This window comes from Culex pipiens, chromosome 3 (assembly GCF_016801865.2).
Source record: "Culex pipiens pallens isolate TS chromosome 3, TS_CPP_V2, whole genome shotgun sequence".
Taxonomy (NCBI): Eukaryota; Metazoa; Arthropoda; class Insecta; order Diptera; family Culicidae; genus Culex; species Culex pipiens.
The window spans coordinates 88,729,100-88,754,545 of NC_068939.1; the positions used below are offsets into that span (position 1 = coordinate 88,729,100).

Genomic DNA, 25,446 nt, shown 5'->3' on the forward strand with positions numbered 1-25,446 from the left:
TAGAGTTGCTGTATTATTATTGAGTGACATAATTTTTCAAACGACATCTGCTTTGGTGGCAGTGCGTGGCCGAATGGTTACGCTGTCCGCTTTGTAAGCGGATGTTTCTGGGTTCGATTCCCATCTGCTGCAACCTTCCATCGGATGAGGAAGTAAAATGTCGGTCCCGGCCTTGGTTGTTAGGCCGTTAAGTCAATCCACGTGTAGGAGTCGTATCCATGCCAGAAGTACAAACAACACACCAAACCAAGCCTACTCCGGTGGAATCGCTGGCGGCGGTTGGACTCGCAATCCAAAGGTCGTCAGTTCAAATACTGGGGTGGAAGGTTCCTTGGAGTAAAAGAGGTTTTGGGTGCTCTCCCCATTCAAGCCTTCGGACTCCTAGGTTCGAGCAGAAACTTGCAATAGAGACCACAAAAGACCCGGGGGTCGTTAATGTGGATGGTTTGATTTTTTTTCTGCTTTTAAATACTTTGAAAAGATCTCTGAATGGTAACCCAAAATAGGTATTATTTTTTTTCAAATGATGATATAAAAAAATTAAAATATCAACCGAAAATTTAAAAATGTTGAGGCAAAAGGTTCACACAACCATTGTTACAGTTTTGCTGCTGCTCAAAATATCAAAGAACTCGTGGAAAAAAAACTGAATTTTGTTGACTCTGTTTCAATGTTCCCTATATTTATTTAACAGCACAGAACTTCCTATTTGATTTAACATACATAAATAAAGCATGAGCATGAGAGACCAAAATACAGAAATAAAACTCATAAAGTGTGTTTTAAACAATAACTTTAATGAAAAACTAACTTAATCCACCTATGTGGTTGGAGCCTTCCTCGATCATTACCAACAATGGCTGATTTGATGGGGTTGTACACAAATTTCATCTATTTTTTAGATCCGGAATAAAATAGTACATAAATATCACTTAAGTGGCCATATCTCGAGACAGGGTTGCCAGATCTTCAATGTTTTGGACTCGTTGGAAAGGTCTTTTGATAACCTAACCAACGATGGGTCGGATGGTGGATCCGGACATAGTTTACATACATTTAAGTGAGATCCGGCTTCAAAAAAGTACATAAATATCACTTAAGTGGTCATAACTCGAGACAGGGTTGCCAGATCTTCAATGTTTTGTACTCATTGGAAAGGCCTTTCAATTACCTTACCAACGATGGGTCGGATGATGGATCCGGACATAGTTTACATACATTTAAGTGAGATCCGGCTTCAAAAAAGTACATAAATATCACTTAAGTGGTCATAACTCGAGACAGGGTTGCCAGATCTTCAATGTTTTGTACTCATTGGAAAGGCCTTTCAATTACCTTACCAACGATGGGTCGGATGATGGATCCGGACATAGTTTACATACATTTAAGTGAGATCCGGCTTCAAAAAAGTACATAAATATCACTTAAGTGAACATATCTCGAGACAGGGTTGCCAGATCTTCAATGTTTTGGACTCGTTGGAAAGGTCTTTTGATAACCTAACCAACGATGGGTCGGATGGTGGATCCGGACATAGTTTACATACATTTAAGTGAGATCCGGCTTCAAAAAAGTACATAAATATCACTTAAGTGGTCATAACTCGAGACAGGGTTGCCAGATCTTCAATGTTTTGTACTCATTGGAAAGGCCTTTCAATTACCTTACCAACGATGGGTCGGATGATGGATCCGGACATAGTTTACATACATTTAAGTGAGATCCGGCTTCAAAAAAGTACATAAACATCACTTAAGTGGTCATAACTCGAGACAGGATTGCCAGATCTTCAATGTTTTGGACTCATTGGAAAGGCCTTTCAATTACCTAACCAACGATGGGTCGAATGATGGATACAGACATAGTTTACATACATTTATGTGAGATCCGGCTTCAAAAAAGTACATAAATATCACTTGAGTGGTCATATCTCGAGACAGGGTTGCCAGATCTTCAATGTTTTGAACTCATTGGAAAGACTTTTCAATTACCTAACCAACGATGGGTCGGATGATGGATCCGGACATAGTTTACATACATTTAAGTGAGATCCGGCTTCAAAAAAGTACATAAATATCACTTAAGTGGTCATAACTCGAGACAGGGTTGCCAGATCTTCAATGTTTTGTACTCATTGGAAAGGCCTTTCAATTATCTAACCAACGATGGGTCGGATGATGGATCCAGACATAGTTTACATACATTTAAGTGAGATCCGGCTTCAAAAAAGTACATAAATATCACTTAAGTGGTCATAACTCGAGACAGGGTTGCCAGATCTTCAATGTCTTGGACTCATTGGAAAGGCCTTTCAATTACCTAATCAACGATGGGTCGGATGATGGATCCGGACATCGTTTACATGCATATAATTGAGATCCGGGTATTTGTGAAAACACATTTTTATACATAACTTTTGAACTACTTATCGAAACTTCAAACAATTCAATAGCGATGTATGGGACCCTAAACCAAGTCGAATGCAACTGGTTCGATCAAATTCGGTTCAGCCAGTGCTGAGAAAACTCAGTGAGAATTTTGGTCACATACATACATACACACACACATACACACACACATACACACACACATACACACACACATACACACACACAGACATTTGTTTAGTTTTCGATTCTGAGTAGATATGTATACATGAAGGTGGGTCTAGGAGCTTTTAATAGAAAGTTCATTTTTAGAGCAGGATTATAGCCTTACCTCAGTGAGGAAGGCAAAATATCAATGAAAAGTCTGTTTCTTCTCAAGTAATTTTCAGTGCAAACATAATTACCTTTCGACTCAGCATAAATTCAGGTCATTAGAAGAGAACGAGCAGTTAAAAAGGGATCCACTGACCTACATTTAACAGTGGCATGATGAGGTAGTACTAAAAACATAAAAAAAAACTAACTTAATCCACCTATGTGGTTGATGCCTTCCTCACTTTTTACCAAAAATGGGTATATGAGTGGTTTCATCATTTTTTTAGATCCAGAAAAAAGAACACAATGTATAACTTATGTGGTCATAACTCGAGACAGGGTTGCCAGATCTTCAATGTTTTGGACTCATTGGAAAGGCCTTTCAATTACCTAACCAACGATGGGTCGGATGATGGATCCGGACATAGTTTACATACATTTAAGTGAGATCCGGCTTCAAAAAAGTACATAAATATCACTTAAGTGGTCATAACTCGAGACAGGGTTGCCAGATCTTCAATGTCTTGGACTCGTTGGAAAGGTATCTTGGTTACCTAACCAACGATGGGTCGGATGATGGATCCAGACATAGTTTACATACATTTAAGTGAGATCTGGCTTCAAAAAAGTACATAAATATCACTTAAGTGGTCATAACTCGAGACAGGGTTGCCAGATCTTCAATGTTGTGGACTCATTGGAAAGGCCTTTCAATTATCTAACCAACGATGGGTCGAATGATGGATCCGGACATAGTTTACATACATTTAAGTGAGATCTGGCTTCAAAAAAGTACATAAATATCACTTAAGTGGTCATAACTCGAGACAGGGTTGCCAGATCTTCAATGTCTTGGACTCATTGGAAAGGCCTTTCAATTACCTAACCAACGATGGGTCGGATGATGGATCCAGACATAGTTTACATACATTTAAGTGAGATCCGGCTTCAAAAAAGTACATAAATATCACTAAAGTGGTCATAACTCGAGACAGGGTTGCCAGATCTTCGATGTTGTGGACTCATTGGAAAGGCCTTTCAATTATCTAACCAACGATGGGTCGGATGATGGATCCGGACATCGTTTACATGCATATAATTGAGATCCGGGTATTTGTGGAAACACATTTTTATGCATAACTTTTGAACTACTTATCGAAACTTCAAACAATTCAATAGCGATGTATGGGACCCTAAACCAAGTCAAATGCATTTGGTTCGATCAAAATCGGTTCAGCCAGTGCTGAGAAAACTCAGTGAGAATTTTGGTCACATACATACATACACACACACATACACACACACATACACACACACATACACACACACATACACACACACAGACATTTGTTCAGTTTTCGATTCTGAGTAGATAAGTATACATGAAGGTGGGTCTAGGAGCTTTTAATAGAAAGTTCATTTTTAGAGCAGGATTATAGCCTTACCTCAGTGAGGAAGGCAAAACAACCCACTCAAAAGTTCGACCAATGTTACAATGTTGAGACATGCGTCTATTTACAAATCACTTCCCACAATCACCTCGGCAGCCACGGTCGGTGGTGGAGTGGCAAACGATCGATTAAACGCGCGCTCGCACACTGCACTGCTGCGGCAAAAGGTGAGGGAAATTATAGAGTTTCGATGGCAAAAAAATGGTATGGTATGATAGATCTTTAACCTCCTGCTGGGAACCGGCGCGCACTGACCCCTCGTGGCGTCGCCCTCGGACGGGCCTTTTGAAACGGTTCCGCGTCGTTTAAGAAAAAGTACTGGGAGGAGGGTTAAACGGGCCTCTGTTGAGAAGCTGTCGGGTTCGTCTTCTAAGACTGGAGATTGAGACTTAACATTTTTGAACCAGTTTTCTGTTGTTGTATCTGAACAATTTTCAGTTCAAAATTTAAAAGTTTGCCCCCACAAAGAACCCATTAGTTCCATTGTAGACTGATCTACCCTAGCGATAGCGTCCTAACCTCAGACGCGCATGGTAAACGCTCATTACAGCGCGTTTTTACTAGCCCGCGGCCACACCCACGATGACCCGGTCTTCTCTCTAATAGGTTCCGACCGGCATCGGCGGCGGTGCGGCAATTTGGCGCGAATTTTCACAAATCGATCGGTTCAGCCGGTTGAAAAGGACCTCGGGGTTCCTCGCTTGTCCCACGCCATCCGTCACTCACAACTCCACCCGCGTTTCTGAGCGTTACAAGGAGCAATAAATTCCAAAGTGGCACTTTGGGGCATTTCCGCGTTTCAACGAGAGACCCAGCCGGCCGACCAACCGAGGAGAGATTTCAGGAAGCATCTCGCGCCGTGCCACAAAGAGTTCATGACAGTTTCGCGTCAACACGCGGGTTTCTACGGGTCCACGATTGGGGCGGTGTGATTGATGGTTTTGAAGCGCGTTTTGACAAAGGAAAGGTTTAACATGGTTTTGAGTTATAACATCTGGAACAGAGCCACTAATTACATACTTTTGAAATGATTGTAGCGAAACATAAACTAAGTTTCCTGAGGATCATTTCACTAAATTCTTTGTATAATTTATATTTTAACTTTTATGAATCACAAATGCTACTCAACTCGGAATAATATTTTTGAAAATATACCCTTTTCAATTTTTTTTTTTTTTGACTGGTTTAAAAAGGACTTTAAAGATAGACATTTGAGGTTTTTGTTTTCGCAAACATTTACCTTTTTAAGAAATTATCAAATATTTTTTATTTTTTAAAGTAGATTTCTGATTGTGTTTGGCATACTTAAAAATTCAACATGAATGAAAATCTGGTGAAATCTTCCCAGAAAAGGTCAAATTTAACTTTCCTGAAAAAATCTTCAAATACCATCATCAGGGGTGACATTGGGTCTGGGGGGTGAGATTGGGTCATACAAAAATGCTGAAATTTAAATGTTTGGGCTCATTTAAAAATATTTTTATGAAATTCCAATGTACATCATGTACATTTTCGTCAGTATAAACATATTTTGAAAAATGGTGGCTTCTTGAATGAAATAATTTTACCCTTATTTTTTACCAGTAGGGTGTCCTACACCGTACAAGGGGGGTCCCAAAATTGCAGTTTCCGTCATTTTTTGCAAAAGAAACACATGTTTCAAAACATCACACATCTATATTCTGTTTTTCCATCTATTTTTTATTTAAAGGCCATTTAATCACCTTTCATTTGCTTCCGCCAAAGGCCGGAAAAATTATATTTAAGCCCGATCGGAGGACTTTTTTTTTGTTTTATGCTCTTTTCAAATGAAATTAATGTATAACTTGAAAATGATACATTTTATTTTTTTAAAAAAAGGTGCAGGTGGTTATGTTCTACATGACCAATATGACAAAGAACTTTGTACAAAACTCTAAAAATCATGCTATTTTTATTTATATTTTTTAATTCTTTATTTATTTATTCAATCCTGAATAATTAATTCTAATTAAATTTATTCAATCAATGGCATCGGTAGAACCTTCCCTCAGGGCCATGGCCACTCCGGGTGTGGCCAATCCTGTCAAAATGGCAATTTTAATCACCAGTATCAAAAACCATGAATTTTGATACCCATATTGCCCCAAGTCGTATGGTTCGATAAATGTCCCCCCGGTAAAACCTTCCCTCAGGGCCATGGCCACTCCGGGTGTGGCCAATCCTGTCAAAATGGCCATTTTCATCACCAGTATCAAAAACCATGAATTTTGACACCCATATTGCCCAAAGTCGTATGGTTCGATAAATGTCCCCCCGGTAAAACCTTCCCTCAGGGCCATGGCCACTCCGGGTGTGGCCAATCCTGTCAAAATGGCCATTTTCATCACCAGTATCAAAAACCATGAATTTTGATACCCATATTGCCCCAAGTCGTATGGTTCGATAAATGTCCCCCCCGGTAGAACCTTCCCTCAGGGCCATGGCCACTCCGGGTGTGGCCAATCCTGTCAAAATGGCCATTTTCATCACCAGTATCAAAAACCATGAATTTTGATACCCATATTGCCCCAAGTCGTATGGTTCAATAAATGTCCCCCCGGTAGAACCTTCCCTCAGGCCCATGGCCACTCCGGGTGTGGCCAATATCGTACCAGTTTGGTCCCAACGCCATTGCCTTGAATCATTCTGGTTTCCGAGTGACCGTTCTAACAATGTTCTTTAGAACAGAATTCCTCCCAAGGTGGTGCACAACCTGTGTCTTTCAATGTGTGTATGTGTGTGTGAGCAATAAAATTACCGCCGTCGATCCGTCTCTGACGGATTTTCGGTCAAAACTAACTGTTCAGAGGCTATCTGTTAGCTTATATAGTCCGCATGAAATGTGGCAACATGGTGCAAATTTTGCCTCGTCTCCTGCTTTCTTGGAACTGTCACGCGAGAATGTTGCACCATTGTTGCCACATTTCATGCGGACTATATAAGCTAACAGATAGCCTCTGAACAGTTAGTTTTGACCGAAAATCCGTCAGAGACGGATCGATGGTGGTAATTTTATTGCTCACACACACATACACACATTGAAAGACACAGGTTGTGCACCAACTTGGGAGGAATTCTGTTCTAATGAACATTGTTAGAACGGTCGCTCGGAAACCACAATGATTCAAGGCAATGCATGGGGTTGGGACCAAACTGGTAGGATATTGGCCACACCCGGAGTGGCCATGGCCCTGAGGGAAGGTTCTACCGGGGGGACATTTATCGAACCATACGACTTGGGGCAATATGGGTATCAAAATTCATGGTTTTTGATACTGGTAATGAAAATGGCCATTTTGACAGGATTGGCCACACCCGGAGTGGCCATTGCACAGTGTTCGGAATGGCAAAATTAAGTGGAATAAATTGATAACTCTTTTATTTGACGTCCTAGCCAAATGGTGTCTTCGGAAGAGTTAGCGTTTTAGCGGCCTACTATGTTCTGAAGAGTTGTTTATGACATAAAATTACATATCTTTGCCGAAAACAGCAAAATGTTTTGAGCCTTTATTGAGGAGTTATAACCATTTTTAAGTGATTTTGAGCCTATTTTCAAGTTGCAATGTTTCAAAATGGCGCATTTTGGCGCAAAACCGAACAATGCACCTGAAAGTACACACTTTCAACTACATTTCCTGAAAATATCTCCGTTTATATATTTTTAGATATCTCAATTTGAATTTGCCGATTTTTAATCAATTTATTTATAAATGTTATTCGAAATCATAATGAATACATGGTGAAAATCGGTAAATTGAAGGGTAAATTGATCGATTTTTATGGAAATTACATTGTCTATGAAAAAATACGACAACCTTTCCAGAGTGACCACATATAAAAGGAAATACTTAATTTTAAATACGAACAATTATTTAAAATTTTCACTAACATTATTTTTGGGAAAAACATGTATTTATTCATAATTTTAAAATGTTTATCATAATTTTAAGCATGAACAATGTTTTACTGCGGGCGTCAATAATTAGAGTTCACGTGCGGTGATACGACCGCAAGATAATGGTCGCATGACAGCCGCAAGACAACCGCAGAACAAATTTTTGGCTGTTGTCAAAGGTTGCCTGGAGTTTTGAGCTGACTTTTTGGAAAATATTGAAAACAAACCAAGTTGACAGCCAAATCAACCAGAATTTCAGTTCAACTTGCTGATTTTTACACTGCGGTAATAAGGCGGCAATAATCTCCTGTCACTCACAGCGAAGGAAAAACGTGATTTTATCTCGCAATGAGCAATATTAGAATCGATCAATTTACCCTTTCAATTTACCGATTATTACCACGTTTCAATAAGATTCCGCTTAAAAATTATAAATAAATTGATTAAATACCGTCAAATTCAAATTGAGATACAGTGGACTCTCTCGTTGTCGATATTGAAGGGACCGTCGAGAGCAGGAGTTATGAAATTATAGAACAAAAAATCAAAGCAATCTATTTGAAGGGACTGAAAAATTTATTGACAGCTGTAGTAATATTGATATCGAGAAGATCGACAACGAGAGAGTCCACTGTATCTCTAAATCGACACCGATAGACACGGAGATATTTTCAGAAAATGTAGTTGAAAGTGTGTACTTTCATGTGCATTGTTCGGTTTTGCGCCAAAATTCGCCATTTCGAAAACATTGCAACTTAAAAATATGCTCAAAATCACTTACAAATGGTTATAACTCCTCAATAAAGGCTCACAACATTTTGCTGTCTTGGGCAAAGATGTGTAATTTTATGTCATAAACAACTCTTCAGAACAAAGTAGACCGCTAAAATGCTAACATTTTAAGTTATCACAAAAAAAGAGCTTTTTTTACCATTTTTGCAAAAATGAAGTAGTAGATTAAGAGCTACAAATTTGGCGCCTTTGCAAACTTTCATGAAATTTTCTCCTCTACAACTTTGCGCAATATACCAAAGCTCTACAACGTCATCCAACAGAGTTAGTTTTTGGTTGACATCCTGGAAGGTCGTCACCCTGTATGTCAATAACTTTAAAAGATAGCCCTTATCAAGTACAACAACTCTTCCGAAGACACCATTTGGCTAGGAGGTCAAATAAAGGAGTAATCAATTTATTCAAATGCCCTGAGGGAAGGTTTTATCGGGGGGATATTTATCGAACCATATAAATTGGGGCAATATGGGTATCAAAATTCATGGTTTTTAATACTGGTAATGAAAATGGACATTTTGGCAGGATTGGCCTCAACCGAAGTGGCCATGGCCCTGGGGAAGGTTCTACCGGGGACATTTATCGAACCATACGACTTGGGACGGTACCAAAAACCATGAATTTTGATACCCATATTGCCCCAAGTCGTATGGTTCGATAAACGTCCCCCCGGTAGAACCTTCCCTCAGGGCCATAACCATTCCGAGTGTGGCCAATCCTGTCAAAATGGCCATTTTCATCACCAGTATCAAAAACCATGAATTTTGATACCCATATTGCCCCAAGTCGTATGGTTCGATAAATGTCCCCCCGGTAGAACCTTCCCTCAGGGCCATGGCCACTCCGGGTGTGGCCAATCCTGTCAAAATAACCATTTTCATTACCAGTATCAAAAACCATGAATTTTGATACCCATATTGCCCCAAGTCGTATGGTTCGATAAATGTCCCCCCGGTAGAACCTTCCCTCAGGGCCATGGCCACTCTGGGTGTGGCCAATCCTGTCAAAATGGCCATTTTCATTACCAGTATCAAAAACCATGAATTTTGATACCCATATTGCCCCAAGTCGTATGGTTCGATAAATGTCCCCCCTGTAGATCCTTCCCTCAGGGCCATGGCCACTCTGGGTGTGGCAAATCCTGTCAAAATGACCATTTTCATTACCAGTATCAAAAACCATGAATTTTGATACCCATATTGCCCCAAGTCGTATGGTTCGATAAATGTCCCCCCGGTAGAACCTTCCCTCAGGGCCATGGCCACTCAGGGTGTGGCCAATCCTGTCAAAATGGCCATTTTCATTACCAGTATCAAAAACCATGAATTTTGATACCCATATTGCCCCAAGTCGTATGGTTCGATAAATGTCCCCCCGGTAGAACCTTCCCTCAGGGCCATGGCCACTCCGGGTGTGGCCAATCCTATCAAAATGGCCATTTTAATCACCAGTATCAAAAATCATGAATTTTGATACCCATATTGCCCCAAGTCGTATGGTTCGACAAATGTCCCCCCGGTAGAACCTTCCCTCAGAGCCATGGCCACTCCGGGTGTGGCCAATCCTGTCAAAATAACCATTTTCATTACCAGTATCAAAAACCATGAATTTTGATACCCATATTGCCCCAAGTCGTATGGTTCGACAAATGTCCCCCCGGTAGAACCTTCCCTCAGGGCCATGGCCACTCTGGGTGTGGCCAATCCTGTCAAAATGGCCATTTTCATCACCAGTATCAAAAACCATGAATTTTGATACCCATATTGCCCCAAGTCGTATGGTTCGATAAATGTCCCCCCGGTAGAACCTTCCCTCAGGGCCATGGCCACTCCGGGTGTGGCCAATCCTATCAAAATGGCCATTTTAATCACCAGTATCAAAAATCATGAATTTTGATACCCATATTGCCCCAAGTCGTATGGTTCGACAAATGTCCCCCCGGTAGAACCTTCCCTCAGGGCCATGGCCACTCCGGGTGTGGCCAATCCTGTCAAAATAACCATTTTCATTACCAGTATCAAAAACCATGAATTTTGATACCCATATTGCCCCAAGTCGTATGGTTCGACAAATGTCCCCCCGGTAGAACCTTCCCTCAGAGCCATGGCCACTCCGGGTGTGGCCAATCCTGTCAAAATAACCATTTTCATTACCAGTATCAAAAACCATGAATTTTGATACCCATATTGCCCCAAGTCGTATGGTTCGACAAATGTCCCCCCGGTAGAACCTTCCCTCAGGGCCATGGCCACTCCGGGTGTGGCCAATCCTGTCAAAATAACCATTTTCATTACCAGTATCAAAAACCATGAATTTTGATACCCATATTGCCCCAAGTCGTATGGTTCGATAAATGTCCCCCCGGTAGAACCTTCCCTCAGGGCCATGGCCACTCCGGGTGTGGCCAATATCCTACCAGTTTGGTCCCAACCCCATTGCCTTGAATCATTCTGGTTTCCGAGTGACCGTTCTAACAATGTTCTTTAGAACAGAATTCCTCCCAAGGTGGTGCACAACCTGTGTCTTTCAATGTGTGTATGTGTGTGTGAGCAATAAAATTACCACCGTCGATCCGTCTCTGACGGATTTTCGGTCAAAACTAACTGTTCAGAGGCTATCTGTTAGCTTATATAGTCCGCATGAAATGTGGCAACATGGTGCAAATTTTGCCTCGTCTCCTGCTTTCTTGGAACTATCACGCGAGAATGTTGCACCATTGTTGCCACACTTCATTCGTTGCTGACCCCTTCCGCAGTACCAAGCATGCAACATTTTCGTAACGCGCGACATTTTTCGTTTTTCTGGATTGACACCTCACCAGAATAGAGCCCTTAGAACAAAGTTCTTTGTCAAAAAGTGAAATATTTTTCAATTTCAAATTCGATTTTCTTTTAAAAAATAATTATTTAAGTTTTTTTGTACATATTTTTGATATTTTCAAAAAAAAACTTTTTTTCATAAAAATAATATCTCACTTTGCACCATCACTATGGCTCAAAAAATGTCTTTCTAGTATCCTAAAGCATATCAAAAAAAAATCTAAAATTATATAATAAGTGTTTTGAGAATTCTATTTTTCCCATATTGTTTTGGTCACCGAGAAATGATGCTAATTTAATTTTGATCGGACTATTTCGGTGAAAACTGACACAAATTTTAGAAGAAAGATGATGAAATTTTAGGTGGATAGGTCGACTAGGAGTCATAGAAGAAGATATAAAGGACGGAAAACTAAGTCAGCGAAAGGCCATTTGAGGAAGTATGTGTGTGTGATCAAGTCTTTTAGCCTTCTAATTTGGCTCTGTACAAGTACTGAGCGAAACACACAGTTAATGTACAGAGACAACTTATTCCTGCAGCGTCATCCATATGACTCTCGGACGGCCTAGTCGACCTATCCACCTTAAATTTCATCATCTTTCTTCTAAAATTTGTGTCGGTTTTCATCGAAATTTCCGATCAAAATTAAATTAGCAATTCTATTTTTAGTCATACAAAGTTAAATAAATGAATGGTTTTTTTACGTGCACCTATTCTTTCTGAGAAGTCCAAATCATCAGCTACAACTTTGCCCAAGATACCAAATCAATCTGAAAATTCCTTCGCAAGACAAAGATTTCATACATTTACATACCCATTTTGTATGACAAGCCCTCAAGATTTTATGAAGACTTGTTTAGAGAAAAAAAAACTAATGATTCAAAATTACTTCATTTGACACAGGTAATGCATGGACAAAGTTTCATGAAAATCCACCCTCCTGTCATTCTCAATTGATGAAACGCTTTTCATCACCAAAAAATAGCAGTACAGTGGAGTGACATTGGGCCAAATGAAACTGAAAACGAAAAGTTCTTTTTTCAGCACTGGAATGGGTGCTGAAAAGTTGGACTGCGAAAAGTAACTTTTTTCAATTTTTTTTGTTTTGAACACTGAATTTACTTAACACATGGGTCTTTGACATAAAATTCCACTAAAAAAGCGTTTTCGGAATTGCAAAAAAAGTTGTAAGCAACTCGCTGCAAAACTTGTTTTTTTTCAAAATTACTTCTTAATATAAATGATATTGCGCAATTAGTATTAGGCAAGGAAATGTAGGCCGTTTCATCATTCGAGAATGACAGGAAATGTAAGTAATTTCTCAACGAAATTGCAAAAAGTAATTATTTCAATTCCAACTAATATACGTTTGGACAATAAAAATGCTCTTCTCAAATCTGCCCGAGGAACCTAAAAAAAACAAACATCGCTTATGAAACCACACCCGATTCGTCATTTATTGGTTTTGAAAGCTGTCACACAACCGGACTCTTTGACACTCCCGTGAGCTATAAATTATTCAATTATATCAAATCAGCTGGACCGCCCATAGTTGATGCCACAGAAAAAAACCCCAATTTAAACACACAATTTTATGACCGTGTTGATTTTGACTTTGCCATAAACAAATGATCGCCACCTTCTTGCATAACCTTATTAAGGCTTCGTAGAAAAACAGACAACTTCGAAATTGAAAAAAATAAAACAGAGGTGATGTTTACTTTTCCCTTTTTCCCAACCGTTGATTGTTTATGGTCCATTTTCCTGCATTTTAATTCCCTTTATTGGCCATCAATTGGCGGCCGGTGAAAAGACGGAGAAAAACACTTTCATCGTCACGACTTTCGGACTAAGATATGCGTAATCAGCCCGTTGTATCCATGTCTTCTTTTTATTGTGATCTGATTAGGCCAATTAATGGTGCCGCAACGCGCTTGAACCGATTTACGATGCCGCCCGATTGGTTTGGTCTGATTAAAATATATTTAAAGAGGGCTTAAAATATCGTGAGGATGCACGCTAGAGAAGAGCCGGTTTCAATGGAACTAAAACAAAAACCATACTTTTCTCCAATGAGATCGATTTTTTTATGCGAAAATGAAAGTTTGTTAATGATAACAGTTGTTTCTCGGGATGAGGAGGACTTTCCTTTGTTCCGGCGAGATCGATTCAATAGAACTATTAAATTATATCTTCCATTATTTCCCTTCAACTTTCAGCGCCAACCCATCCCCATGACATAGTGGCCCCGAGGTCAATCCAAGACCTGCCGGAGAAACTCTTAACGTCAGGAATTTCGATACCAGGTACGTGCAACAATGGTCCATCCGATGGACCAACCAGCAACCCCCAGAAGCCGAAGCTCGTGTAATCCATCACGTCACTACCGTGGATCGGTAGCCGCCTCGTCCGTGACTTTCGATTTTTCCCTTAACAACCAGACCAAACTCGGCGCGACACCTTCTCGGGGTTGACTTGCAGGGTTTTCGCTGCCAGCAACTCCATTCTTACACTCAGTTTAATGACAAAAAATAATAATTTACTTTTACTTCGAGTAAAATTTGTTCACACTTCCCATCGCATTGCAACTCGGAAGGCATGCCGACAAATTTGTTAACCAAGTGGGGAGCATTATTCCAATGAGTTCAATTTGTTGGGTGGTTACGCGCGGTCAATTGTGTGGCATTGTGTGTGAAAAGAAAAGAATTTTATTTCGTGTTTCATCCTGATTGGCTTGCTCAAGTCCTTCCTACATCATCGTTGATCGGGAGGCACGACGTCGTGTGAATTGTTGCATTAAAATAAGTTTAAGTATTACTGTAAATGACTGTAAAAAAGTCCTTCCTATATCATCAATGTCGTCTGGGTAATCGTGATGAAAAATTACATTTATTCAGTATTTAAATACCTGTGCGCGAGTGTTTTGGTGTGCTAATTAGAAAGACCTTCCCATAGCATCGTTGCTCGGAAGGCTCGCCGACGGGTTTGTTATGAAAGTCCTCCCCATAGCATCGTTGCTCGGGAGGCATCGAAAAGCCAATACCTTATCCTACTAACCCAAAAAAAATAATCACGTGATGCTTGAAGGAGATGCTGTGGATTCAACGGTCTCAAGCGGTATCAACAAGTATATAGCGAAAAACTATGTGCTTGATGAGTCTGCAACTTCAACTATCGGACTAACATTCCTCCCTTTTGTTGAACTGCAGGCTTCTTGGGAGGGCGCCGGTATTGACTAATAAAGTCGGGGTCTTCAGGGGTTAAACAGTGAACGGATGGTTGGCTCCCACTGATCATTTTTGATTCATTGTTTAACTTCAGCTGATCTGTCAATAACGGAGTAGCAGCTCATTGGCAGTCAACCATGCTCATGCTCATGGTCATGCTCAAGTGGGGAGCATTATTCCAATCGAAATTCACCTTCTTCAATCAACTGACTTCACCACAGCCATCGCTGGAGACCCACGTCCTCGACCCCTAGCGGGAAACGTGCTGAAGATCGACGTCGTCGTAACCGTTGATGATGATGCATCATCGCGGGCGCTGGGGGCCAATCGAACCCAACAAAAGAGAGTGAGAGTGCAATGTGCAATTGCACCTTAACATTGGACTGCTGATGCGTGCCATCGCGCCTTGTTTGGAACCAGCACCAGCTCGGCGGCGGGTTTGGTCAGTCGGACGCCTTTCGATGAGGGCTGGTTTTTTGTGCGATTTCCTGACATATTTCAAATTCACTTTTGTTTGTCGTTCATTGAGCGGCGCGGAGAGAAGAGGTAGCTGGTTTACCCTTTGAGGGCAATGTCCTGAGAAGTTTTAAGCAATGAAATTGAATCAAACTGAGATTTGACCACTGCATTCAATGACATCAGCAGTTCAAGCATAACACGCCACAGTCGAAAGTGACAGTCTACATCTAGTATTTGTGCATAAATTAACCACTGGACATGTCCTAACCTTGGAATTACCGTTGCAGCGTTCGTGTCCCAACTTTTAAAGCATGTTATTTTTGAGTGGCAGGAATGCGGCTTAACTTTTAACGTGTACTGCATTGAGGTTATGGTCAATGAGCTTTGGCATATTGAGTGACAGTAACGTTATTGCTTGACGAATCAATACAGTCTGAATATTAAAAGAAGATTAATATAGTACATGCAAAAATTTATTAACTATCAATCCAAAATCAGTTCGGAATAGGACACATCTTACCCAACTGCACTGGTGACCTTGAAAAAAAATTAAATTTGCAATATTTTCTTCAAGAGGTCGGAAAAATCTCAAAAAATCCTAAACATATGATTTTTGAAACATATTTCAGAATTGACTATGTTCTTAACTTAAATTCTGATTCAAATTTCGGTTGCCCTTCCGGTTTAAAACTAGTTGCAAAAAAGTGATTGTGGCTATTTATGTTTTTGGAAGAAAAAAAAATGTTCAAGGTCATTAAAGTAATTGAGTTTGCAATACCAGGTACTTTTTTGTATTTTTAGTAAAGATTTTGTCAAAAATTATGCAGAAATTACGTTTTGCCTACTCTTTAAGAACAAGTTTTACAGTTTTCAGCTCTTAAACGAAATTGTAAAGCGTTGAATTTTGGCGGATTTTTTTTTTCAGGGATAAAATAATCGCAAAAAAATCATTTTTGCTTGTGAACCTTCATCACTCCCGAAAGAGAGAGGAGGAGAAACATGCAAAAGAAAATCGCTCCCGAACTTATCGAAGAAAGCCAATCAGTTGAAGATTTTTTGTAAATCTCATTAATGGCACAACTTTCCAATGCAAACTTAATTCTTGAGAATCGATGGGTTAATATTCACCAATTTAGGCTGGTTCAAATTTTATTAAAAGTTTTTGTCACTTACTTTTTTGAATACTAATAATTGCAAAACAACTGAACTAATGTAACATGCATTTTAAAACACTTTTTGCATTCAAATGTTGAGACCATGGCTTGTCAGTCAGTCAGTGTTTCGTTACTCGACCGTAAAAAATTTTGGAACATGTCATTTTAAGGGAAATTTAATGTACTTTCAAACCTACATTGACCCGGTAGGGTCATTTTTTCATTTAGAACATTTTTTTTACATTTTACAATATCGTGTTTTTTCTAACTTTGCAGGGTTATTTTTTAGAGTGTAACAATGTTCTACAAAGTTGTAGAGCAAACAATTACAAAAATGTTGATATATAGACATAAGGGGTTTGCTAATAAACATCACGAGTTATCGCGATTTTACGAAAAAAAGTTTTGAAAAAGTTACTTTTTGCGTTTCTCTTTGTTTCGTCGTCCGTGTCTGTCGCGGGTGACCATGAACGGCCATCACGGCGTGTGTTCTAGAACAACCTTATCAGGAAAAAATAGTCATCGCCACTTTCAAATGTGTCTTACAGGAAATTTTCTCAGCTTTCCAATGCTTCTAAAAGCGAAATGTTTCATCGGTAAATTTCTGAGATATCGCTATTTGAAGTTTTTTGGTTTTAATTTCCTTTATTATTTATTGGAAACTTTATACTAACAGTTCAGAAAACTTATCAAATGATGTGTTTCATCAGTCATTTACTCATCAAAATGTTTGCACATTTTGATGAGTAAGACAGGAAACAACTTTGTAGAAGGTTGCAAACCGCTAAACATTTTGAAAATTATGTTTTGTCTAAGTTTTTGAATATATGGGATTTATTCAGAAATGAAAATCATAAAACAGTGTAAAAATGTATTTTTGACAAAAATTATTTGATGATTACATATTTTTTGTGTACAAATATCACGTGTCTACTCTTATTTAGCATGTTCAATCGAAACTTTGGCAGGTTTGTGATTGTTAATGGTATTATTGAATTTTAATGAATAAATTTGATATTTTCTTAAGCAAACATTAACCAGGAACATAAATACAAATATGATTTGAAATCGAAAATGTACTACATATTACTGTAGCAAGCTTCAAAAGTCATATTTTCATGAGTATAAAATAAAGATAAAATTTTATAAAATGTTTTCTGTAAAAAAATGCACTTAAAAGTAGCAATAAAACTCTAGTCTTCCAGTTCAGAATTCTGAAAGCACCGTCACAAACATTTATTTTTGTTTGAACAAAAATTAAATAGTATTTTAACAAAAAAAAATCTAACAGAAACTTTCTTTCCAAACTATTTGAACAAAAATCAAGACATATATATTTTTTTAAGATGAGATTGAAGATGAGAGTCTTATAAACTTCTAAAATATTGCTAATTCCTTGATCATTTAATACAAAAAAAAAACTGAAACAATCATTTCATACTAATGAAAAGTATTTCTCCTAAAGCTAGCAACAGTAATTTGCAGTATAATTTCGAGTATAAAACATGTTTTGTATCCATGCAACTAGTTAGTGTTTGATTAAGGAAATATGATATTTATTCATAAAAATACCCTATCAATCTCAAACCTGTAGATTTTTCGGTTGTATCAGCTAATTCCAAGCTGAATCAGGGCAGACCGGTGTTATTTGTACACAACAATTATGTTATAATCTATATGTTCTTTAAAAAAAATATTTCAATACGGTTTTATTAGAAGGTTGCAAACCGCTAAACACAGCGGTTGGTAATAATTATTTGAATAAATCCCACATATTCAAAAATTCGGTTGAAACTTAATTTTCAAAATGTTTAGCGGTTTGCAACCTTGTACAAATTTGTTTCTTGTCTTATTCTGCACATTTTGGTCAATAAAATACACATGAAACACATCATTTGACAAGTTTCCTGGACTGTTATTTAAAAGTTTCCAATAAATGATCAAGGATTTAAAAAAAAAATCTTAAAATAGAGATATCTCAGAAATTTCCCGATGAAACATTTCGCTTTGAGAAGCATTGGAAAGCTGAGAAAATTTCCTATAAGATACAATTGAAAGTAGTGATGACTATTTTTTCTCCTTAAGGTTGCCCAGAAAACACGCCGTGCCATGATCAACGACGACCAACATTTTCAAAACTTTTTTTTCGTACAATCACAATAACTCGTGATGTTTATAAGCAAACCCCTTATGTCTATATATTAAAAATTTTGTAATTGTCTGCTCTACAACTTTGTAGAACATTGTTACACTCTAAAAAATAACCCTGCAAAGTTAGAAAAACACGAAATTTTAAAATGAAAAATTTTGTTCTAAGTGAAAAAATGACCCTTCTGGGTCAATGTAGATTCGTAAAGTACATTAAATTTCCCTTAAAATGACATTTTCCAAATTTTTTACAGTCGAGTAACGGAAAATGGGAGAGTTTTTAAAACTTTTTTAGTGTTTTTTTTCGGTGAAAAATACAAATCGGGCGTCTAATTTAATATAAAAGTCCCTTTGACACCAAACTTCTATCTCATCACCGTTTCAAGCTGCAAATTATTGAAAAACACCTCTTTTTTCGCATGTTCAAAAATGGAAGGGGTCGTACTGCCCCTCCGTCACGAGATATCAAAAAACGGATCTCGGATTCGTGATCAGGGACAAAAGTTACCCCTTAGGACAAAGTTTCACGCAAATCGAAGAGGAGTCGGGGCAACTGCTGCGTGAGTTGGCGGAGAATTACCCAACTTCCATTTAACTTTTTTTCGTAACAGAAGAAAGTCTTTTCTAAATAACTAACACTATGAACTAGAATTTTAATTGTGTTATCAATAAAAGTTCTAAATTCATTACTTTTAATACCAAGTTATTTGTTAGTGAGCAATTCTCTATCCTCTTGCCATTTTTTTGATTTGGATAAAATTTTTGTACAAAAGTGCAATAAAACTTTTAAAAATCCGTATCTTAAGAAAAAAAAATTGTAGGTTATTACTTTCCAGAAAAAAAGTACCGTAAATCGAGGTGACATTAATGGCCACAGCGACATTAGTAGGTTGAACATTATTTTGCTAAACGAAAAAATCAAATTAAATGCAGGCATAATTGTTTGTATTTTTAGAGTAGTGTTCAAAGAACCTGAAGAAGTAGTTTTCAACCATTTTTGAAAATATTCAAAAGTTAGTGAACTATGATTATAGAAAAATGTTATTATTTAATTTATTTGTACTCTCAAAGCGTCACGTTTTTCACAATGAAAATGGGTTTGATTCGAAAAACGGGCTGCAATATCAGATTCTTTAAACAATTTTACACTATGAAGCGTTAAAATTAGTTTCTTGTTTTTAGTTTTGAAAGAATATTGATCATACTTGGAACTTTTTATTTACGTAACCTCAAATTAATGTAAATTTTATTAAAAGTTAATTAAATTAGATAAATAAACAAAAAAAACCTTACTTATGATCAATTTGACGTAATTAATTCAATTTGCTCACCTTTAGGCTAAAATAAGTAAGAAACACAGAGACTAACTAATGAAGCACTAATGAAAAAAGCTTTCTTGAAAAAAACGTTAATGGATATTTGTGACCCAACCCAATACCTGTTTGAAAAAAATATCCAGTTAAATAATATTTCCAGAGTTTTTTTAATGTCCTATAACACTTTCAGCCCCAACGGGGTCAAAATATTTGGAAATGCAACTTCACCGGCTCATACAACCCTTGGAAAAAAAAAAGTTGGAAATGTCTTTTTTATTATAACTTAAGGTAGACGCATCTGTTGGAGGTGATTCTTGGCATTCTTCCGGGACGAATGCAGCAAGAATCATCCAAATCGGTTGAGTTTTCGCCGAGATACAGCCGTTGCATTTCCAACTTTTTTGACCCCTTCGGTGCTTCGCGTAAGTTTTGACCCCGTTGCAAAAAAATCCCAAAAATATTCCTGTAAAGTTAGTTTTCCGAAATCACCCTAATCGTGAACCACCCTAATTTTCAACCAAACCAAAAGTTGCCCCTTTCCATATGCAACAACTCTTCTGAAGACACCAAAGCTCCAAAACTTAACCATTTTTCGGAAAATCCATTTTCCACTTAATTTTGCAATCTGGACCACTGTGCGTAGGTGCTACAAGTGATAAACATATGAAACACAAATGCTTAAAAGAACCTTTAAAAAAAACCCTCTAGATTTGAAATATAAATTGAAAACCTATCCATGTCGTCACAAAAACTGAATGAAACATTTTGTGATACTTTTGTCTTTTGAAAAAAAAAATGCTTGAAATCAGTTTTTTTATTTCTTTAAATAGTTTTTTTCAACTTGATTATTAAGACATACATCAAAACAGCACGAAGCGGCCAACTTCTCTTCACAAAAAATGACAGTACTTTTCAGCATCAATTTGAGTGTTGAAAAGTTCATTTTTTCGGCACTTGTATTCAAAAGTTATACACCCACAATAGAAAGCCGAGCGAATAGCTTTACCAAAGTCAAATGGTACAATAAACCTCGAGTGAACCACCACGAAACGGTGTTCGTTCGATATTGGTATTGGCAAATTACTTTCTCTTATTCATCGAATATTGATGGCCGATACGGCAAAGGCGCAAATTCGATAAGTCAAAGGTCTTGGGTTCGATTCTCCACAGGTGAACATTTTTTTGAGAATAACGCATTCACTAATTTTTTTGAGACTTCCAAATGGTTAACGGTCCCGCCCTTGTGGATCAATCGGACCGCGCACTGGACTCACAATCCAGAGGTCGCCGATTCGAATCCCGCGGCGGGCGCTCTAAAATTCTTTGTGTAAATATGGGTACACTTAGGAGCCCAGGGCGACGAAGTCCTTGTAGATAAAAAGGAAGACACTAGTGGTTGGTACTAGCAATGGTGGCCGACAGCTATAAAGTCAACTTCGTTAAATGGTTAACGGCATTTAACTTTCAAGGGAGGAAACAAACCAAACCTTTTAAATTATGTTTTCCGAAATTGCAAAAAAAATCTAATCTAATCTAATCTAATCTAATCAAACACAAGCGCAGCCAGTCCGAAGAAAGCATCCTGGAATAACATGTGATTAGATTACGCCCCATGTTCTTTCTTGTCAATATTGATGATTGTAGTACATTCGAGCATCCCCGAAACGTATTACACTCATAAAAGCGGCCAGGCCTACTGCGTTGCATTAACTGCAGAGAGGATTCTGTGAACGGATCACATTTCACAAAATCTACAGGGGAGGAAGGATGCGTGGACATACCGTACCAAACGCTCCGGATCAGTTTTCAGATTTTTTTTTGTTTCCGAAATTGCAAAAAAAAATGTATTCAATTAATGGGAAAAAAAAGTTTTTTATAGCGCTTGTCGTATTTATCCAATTATTTGAGAATAAATTCAAAATATTATCTCAGTATTGTGAGCATTTAAAAAAATAAGGTGAACATAGTTATAAGAGTGCCTCAGGGTGCCCACATTGTACCGTAGACGTTGCAGTTTCAAATTCTAGTCAAAATCTGTAGCAAAAACACAAACCCGTGCAAATAAAAAAAAGTAAATGGATGTTTAAAATCGTAGTTTGCAGGCATTAACACTGTTTTTCGTGTTTAATAATTCCTTGATCGAGCAAAAATACAAGACGAAATACGAATCGAAACCCATTCCACCAGCACCAGCTGTTTATTGATCCATACTCGTCGACCTCGCCGCCCTGAACATGTGTCGCATACAATCTTTGCCGCACGACGATGCCGCGCCGACTAATCGGTTGCCAACAGGTAGCATAAACCGACGCACACACAAACTCCAATGTATGCGCGCATTTACATGCCAAACGGTTTTTCCATCCGCGCGATTGGCCGCGGTCTTTCGCCCGCGTATCAATAAAACCAATCTCCGCGAGAAACATGCGTATAATATGCTCCCTAAACTGCTTGTGGAACACACATGTGCAGACCCATAAGGTCGTTGTACCACCTCGCAGCAGCGGCAGCCCTGATTGGTTTATGGCAATATGTTGTCAACCCACGCATCTCGATACTTGGGGGCCTGCGTTGACACAAACGTGCGCCGGATCATGACGAATGTCCCGTGCGAGCGCCGCCACCGAGGGGCTTCGCTCTATGGGCTGGCGATTAGTACATTTCTCCTCGAAAAGACTCTTAGGGTAGGGTGGTTCACCTGAGGGTTGCCGAGTGGGGTAGCTCCGACTTCAACTCTACAACAACATATCTGGAGTTTTTTTTTTTTTAAAAAAAAGAGGTCCAATAAACCAAATTTTCAGTTTTTGCTTTTTGGGTGTTTTTGAAACCGCCTTGAGTCAGGGGTATTAAAAAACACCCAAAAAGCAAAATCTTAATTTGGTTTGAAAATGTGGTTTATTGGACCTTTTAAATAAAACTCCAGATATAAAAATGGTTGAAAATCAGTCGTCTGAAGATTTAGTTTTTCCAACTCCAACTTTAGCTTCTCAGAGCTTGTTGACTCCAACTCCGGCTTTGATTGCTTAACCCTGATTCACAACCTATTTTAAATTGCGCTACAGTCCTCGTTTCATTAAGGTGGGCCTCATTTGCCCGCCCGAGGGAAAAAATCTGAACTTTTTTTCTTCCACTCGCAAAAACACTGCAATTTTTTCGAAAACCGCATTCCAAACATATAAGTCGGTGTAGCCAACATTCTAACGAAGACAATGATGTATAGCAATATATACGTTTTATATAAACTATTTGATTCTAGTACAAAATAAATGAAATTTTTAGAAAAATCGTCCATCAAAACTGGTCGCGACGACGACGACGACGACCAACCAAGCAGACACACACGGACACGGGTGGAAAGAGAGAACGAAAAATAACGGCAAAATTCGAATGATGTGCAATGCTGGCGAAAACAAAAGTTTCGGGATTATTATTTTACTGAGAATTATAAAGAGAATATTGGTAGAACCGACTTCTGAATAAACCGACCACATTGGAATCGGTTCCAGGGGTCCCCGGGGAATCCGGATCATGGTCAAATGGGAGATGGATTGCAAAAATAGTTGTGCTTGAAAGTGAAGAAAAACAAGCTCAATTTTGAAAAAGAATAATCATGGCATAATTCAGAATGGTGTTTCACTATATTGGCCACTTTGTAATCGATTCCTGGTGTCCCCAGGTAATCCGGATCATGACCAAAAGGAAGAATTTTTGAAATATTTCTGCTTGCAAAATGGAGATAAACAATCTCAAATTTGAAAAAGAATAATCATGGCATTGGCCAGAAAGACGATTGTCCGTATTGACCACTTTGTAATCGATTCCGGGTTTCCCCGGATAATCCGGATCATGGTCAAAAAGGAGATTCATTTCAAAAATAGTTGTACTTGAAAAATGGAGATAATAAATCTCAATTTCGGAAAAATAATTGTGACATTTTTTAGAATAGTGTTTGTCCGTATTGGCCATTTTGGCATCAATTCCAGCTGTCCCCGGGGAATCCGGAACATGGTAAAAAGGGAAAACTTGTTTCTAAATTAGTTGTGCTTGAAAAATGGCGGAAAACAATATCAATTTCGGAAAAGAATAATTGTGGCATTTTTCAGAGTAGTGTTTGTCCGTATTGGCCATTTTGGCATCGATTCCATGTGTCCCCGGGGAATCCGGAACGTGGTAAAAAGGGAAAACTTGCTTCTAAATTAGTTGTGCTTGAAAAATGGCGGAAAACAATATCAATTTCGGAAAAGAATAATTGTGACATTTTTTAAAATAGTGTTCGTCCGTATTTTCCATTTTGGCATCGATTCCATGTGTCCCGGGGAATCCGGAACACCATCAAAAGGAAAAACGTTTTGCAAAAATAGTTGTGCTTGAAAAATGTAGAAAAACAATCTAAATTTTAAAGAGAATATGATGGCATTTTTCAGATTGGTGTTTGTCCGTATTGGCCACTTTGGAATCGATTCCATGTGTCCCCGTGGAATCCGGATCATGGTCAAATGGGAGATTGATTGCAAAAATAGTTGTGCTTGAAAATGGAGCTAAACAAACTCAATTTTGAAAAAGAATAATCATGGCATAATTCAGAATGGTGTTTGACTATATTGGCCACTTTGTAATCGATTCCTGGTGTCCCCGGGTAATCCGGATCATGACCAAAAGGAAGAATTTTTGAAATATTTCTGCTTGCAAAATGGAGATAAACAATCTCAATTATGAAAAAGAACAAACATGGCATTGGCCAGAAAGACGATTGTCCGTATTGGCCACTTTGGAATCGATTCCATGTGTCCCCGGGGAATCCGGAACATGGTCAGAATAGTGTTTGACCGTATTGGCCATTTTGGCATCGATTCCATGTGTCCCCGGGTAATCCGGATCATGACCAAAAGGAAGAATTTTTGAAATATTTCTGCTCGCAAAATGGAGATAAACAATCGCAATTTTGAAATAGAATAAACATGGCATTGGCCAGAAAGACGATTGTCCGTATTGGCATCGATTCCATGTGTCCCCGGGGAATCCGTCAAATAAGAGATTCATTTCAAAAATAGTTGTATTTGAAAAATGGAGATAAAAGATCTCAATTTCGGAAAAGACTAATGTGCCGTATTGGCCACTTTGGAATCGGTCCCAGTTTTCCTGAGAAATTTGAATCATGTTCAAACGTGAGATTTTTTACGAAAATAGGCGTGCCTACAAATCAGCATTATTTTTAAAAGGATTATAGAGGATTTTATCAGAATGGTGTATCAGGCACATTGAATATAATAATATATTTTCAGTGCAACTTTTACATCACAAATCATTTATTGTAAAGAATATAAAGCCCTTTGTGATTTTTAACCAGGTGAATATTTTAAAATAATTTCCTTTTTCTAAAGTAATATTTAAAAAAATGGACGCACTTCCAAATGAACTTCAACCATTCTGCGTTATAATTCAAATATATGTTATTCTGATACAT

At 38.3% G+C, this 25,446-nt stretch overlaps 2 protein-coding genes across 4 annotated transcripts in view; both read left to right on the forward strand.

Annotated features, from left to right (window-relative positions):
• Positions 1–25,446, forward strand: part of LOC120429807 (uncharacterized) — a 767,258-nt gene that overhangs the window by 676,456 nt on the left and 65,356 nt on the right. For all 3 annotated transcript variants that reach the window (XM_052710925.1, XM_052710926.1, XM_052710927.1), the window contains one exon: positions 13,898–13,984. In XM_052710925.1, coding sequence (XP_052566885.1) covers positions 13,898–13,984 — 87 coding nt within the window. The remainder of the gene's footprint in view (positions 1–13,897; positions 13,985–25,446) is intronic.
• LOC120431867 (coatomer subunit epsilon-like) overlaps positions 1–25,446 on the forward strand; it is a 379,780-nt gene that overhangs the window by 98,870 nt on the left and 255,464 nt on the right. The window lies entirely within an intron of this gene.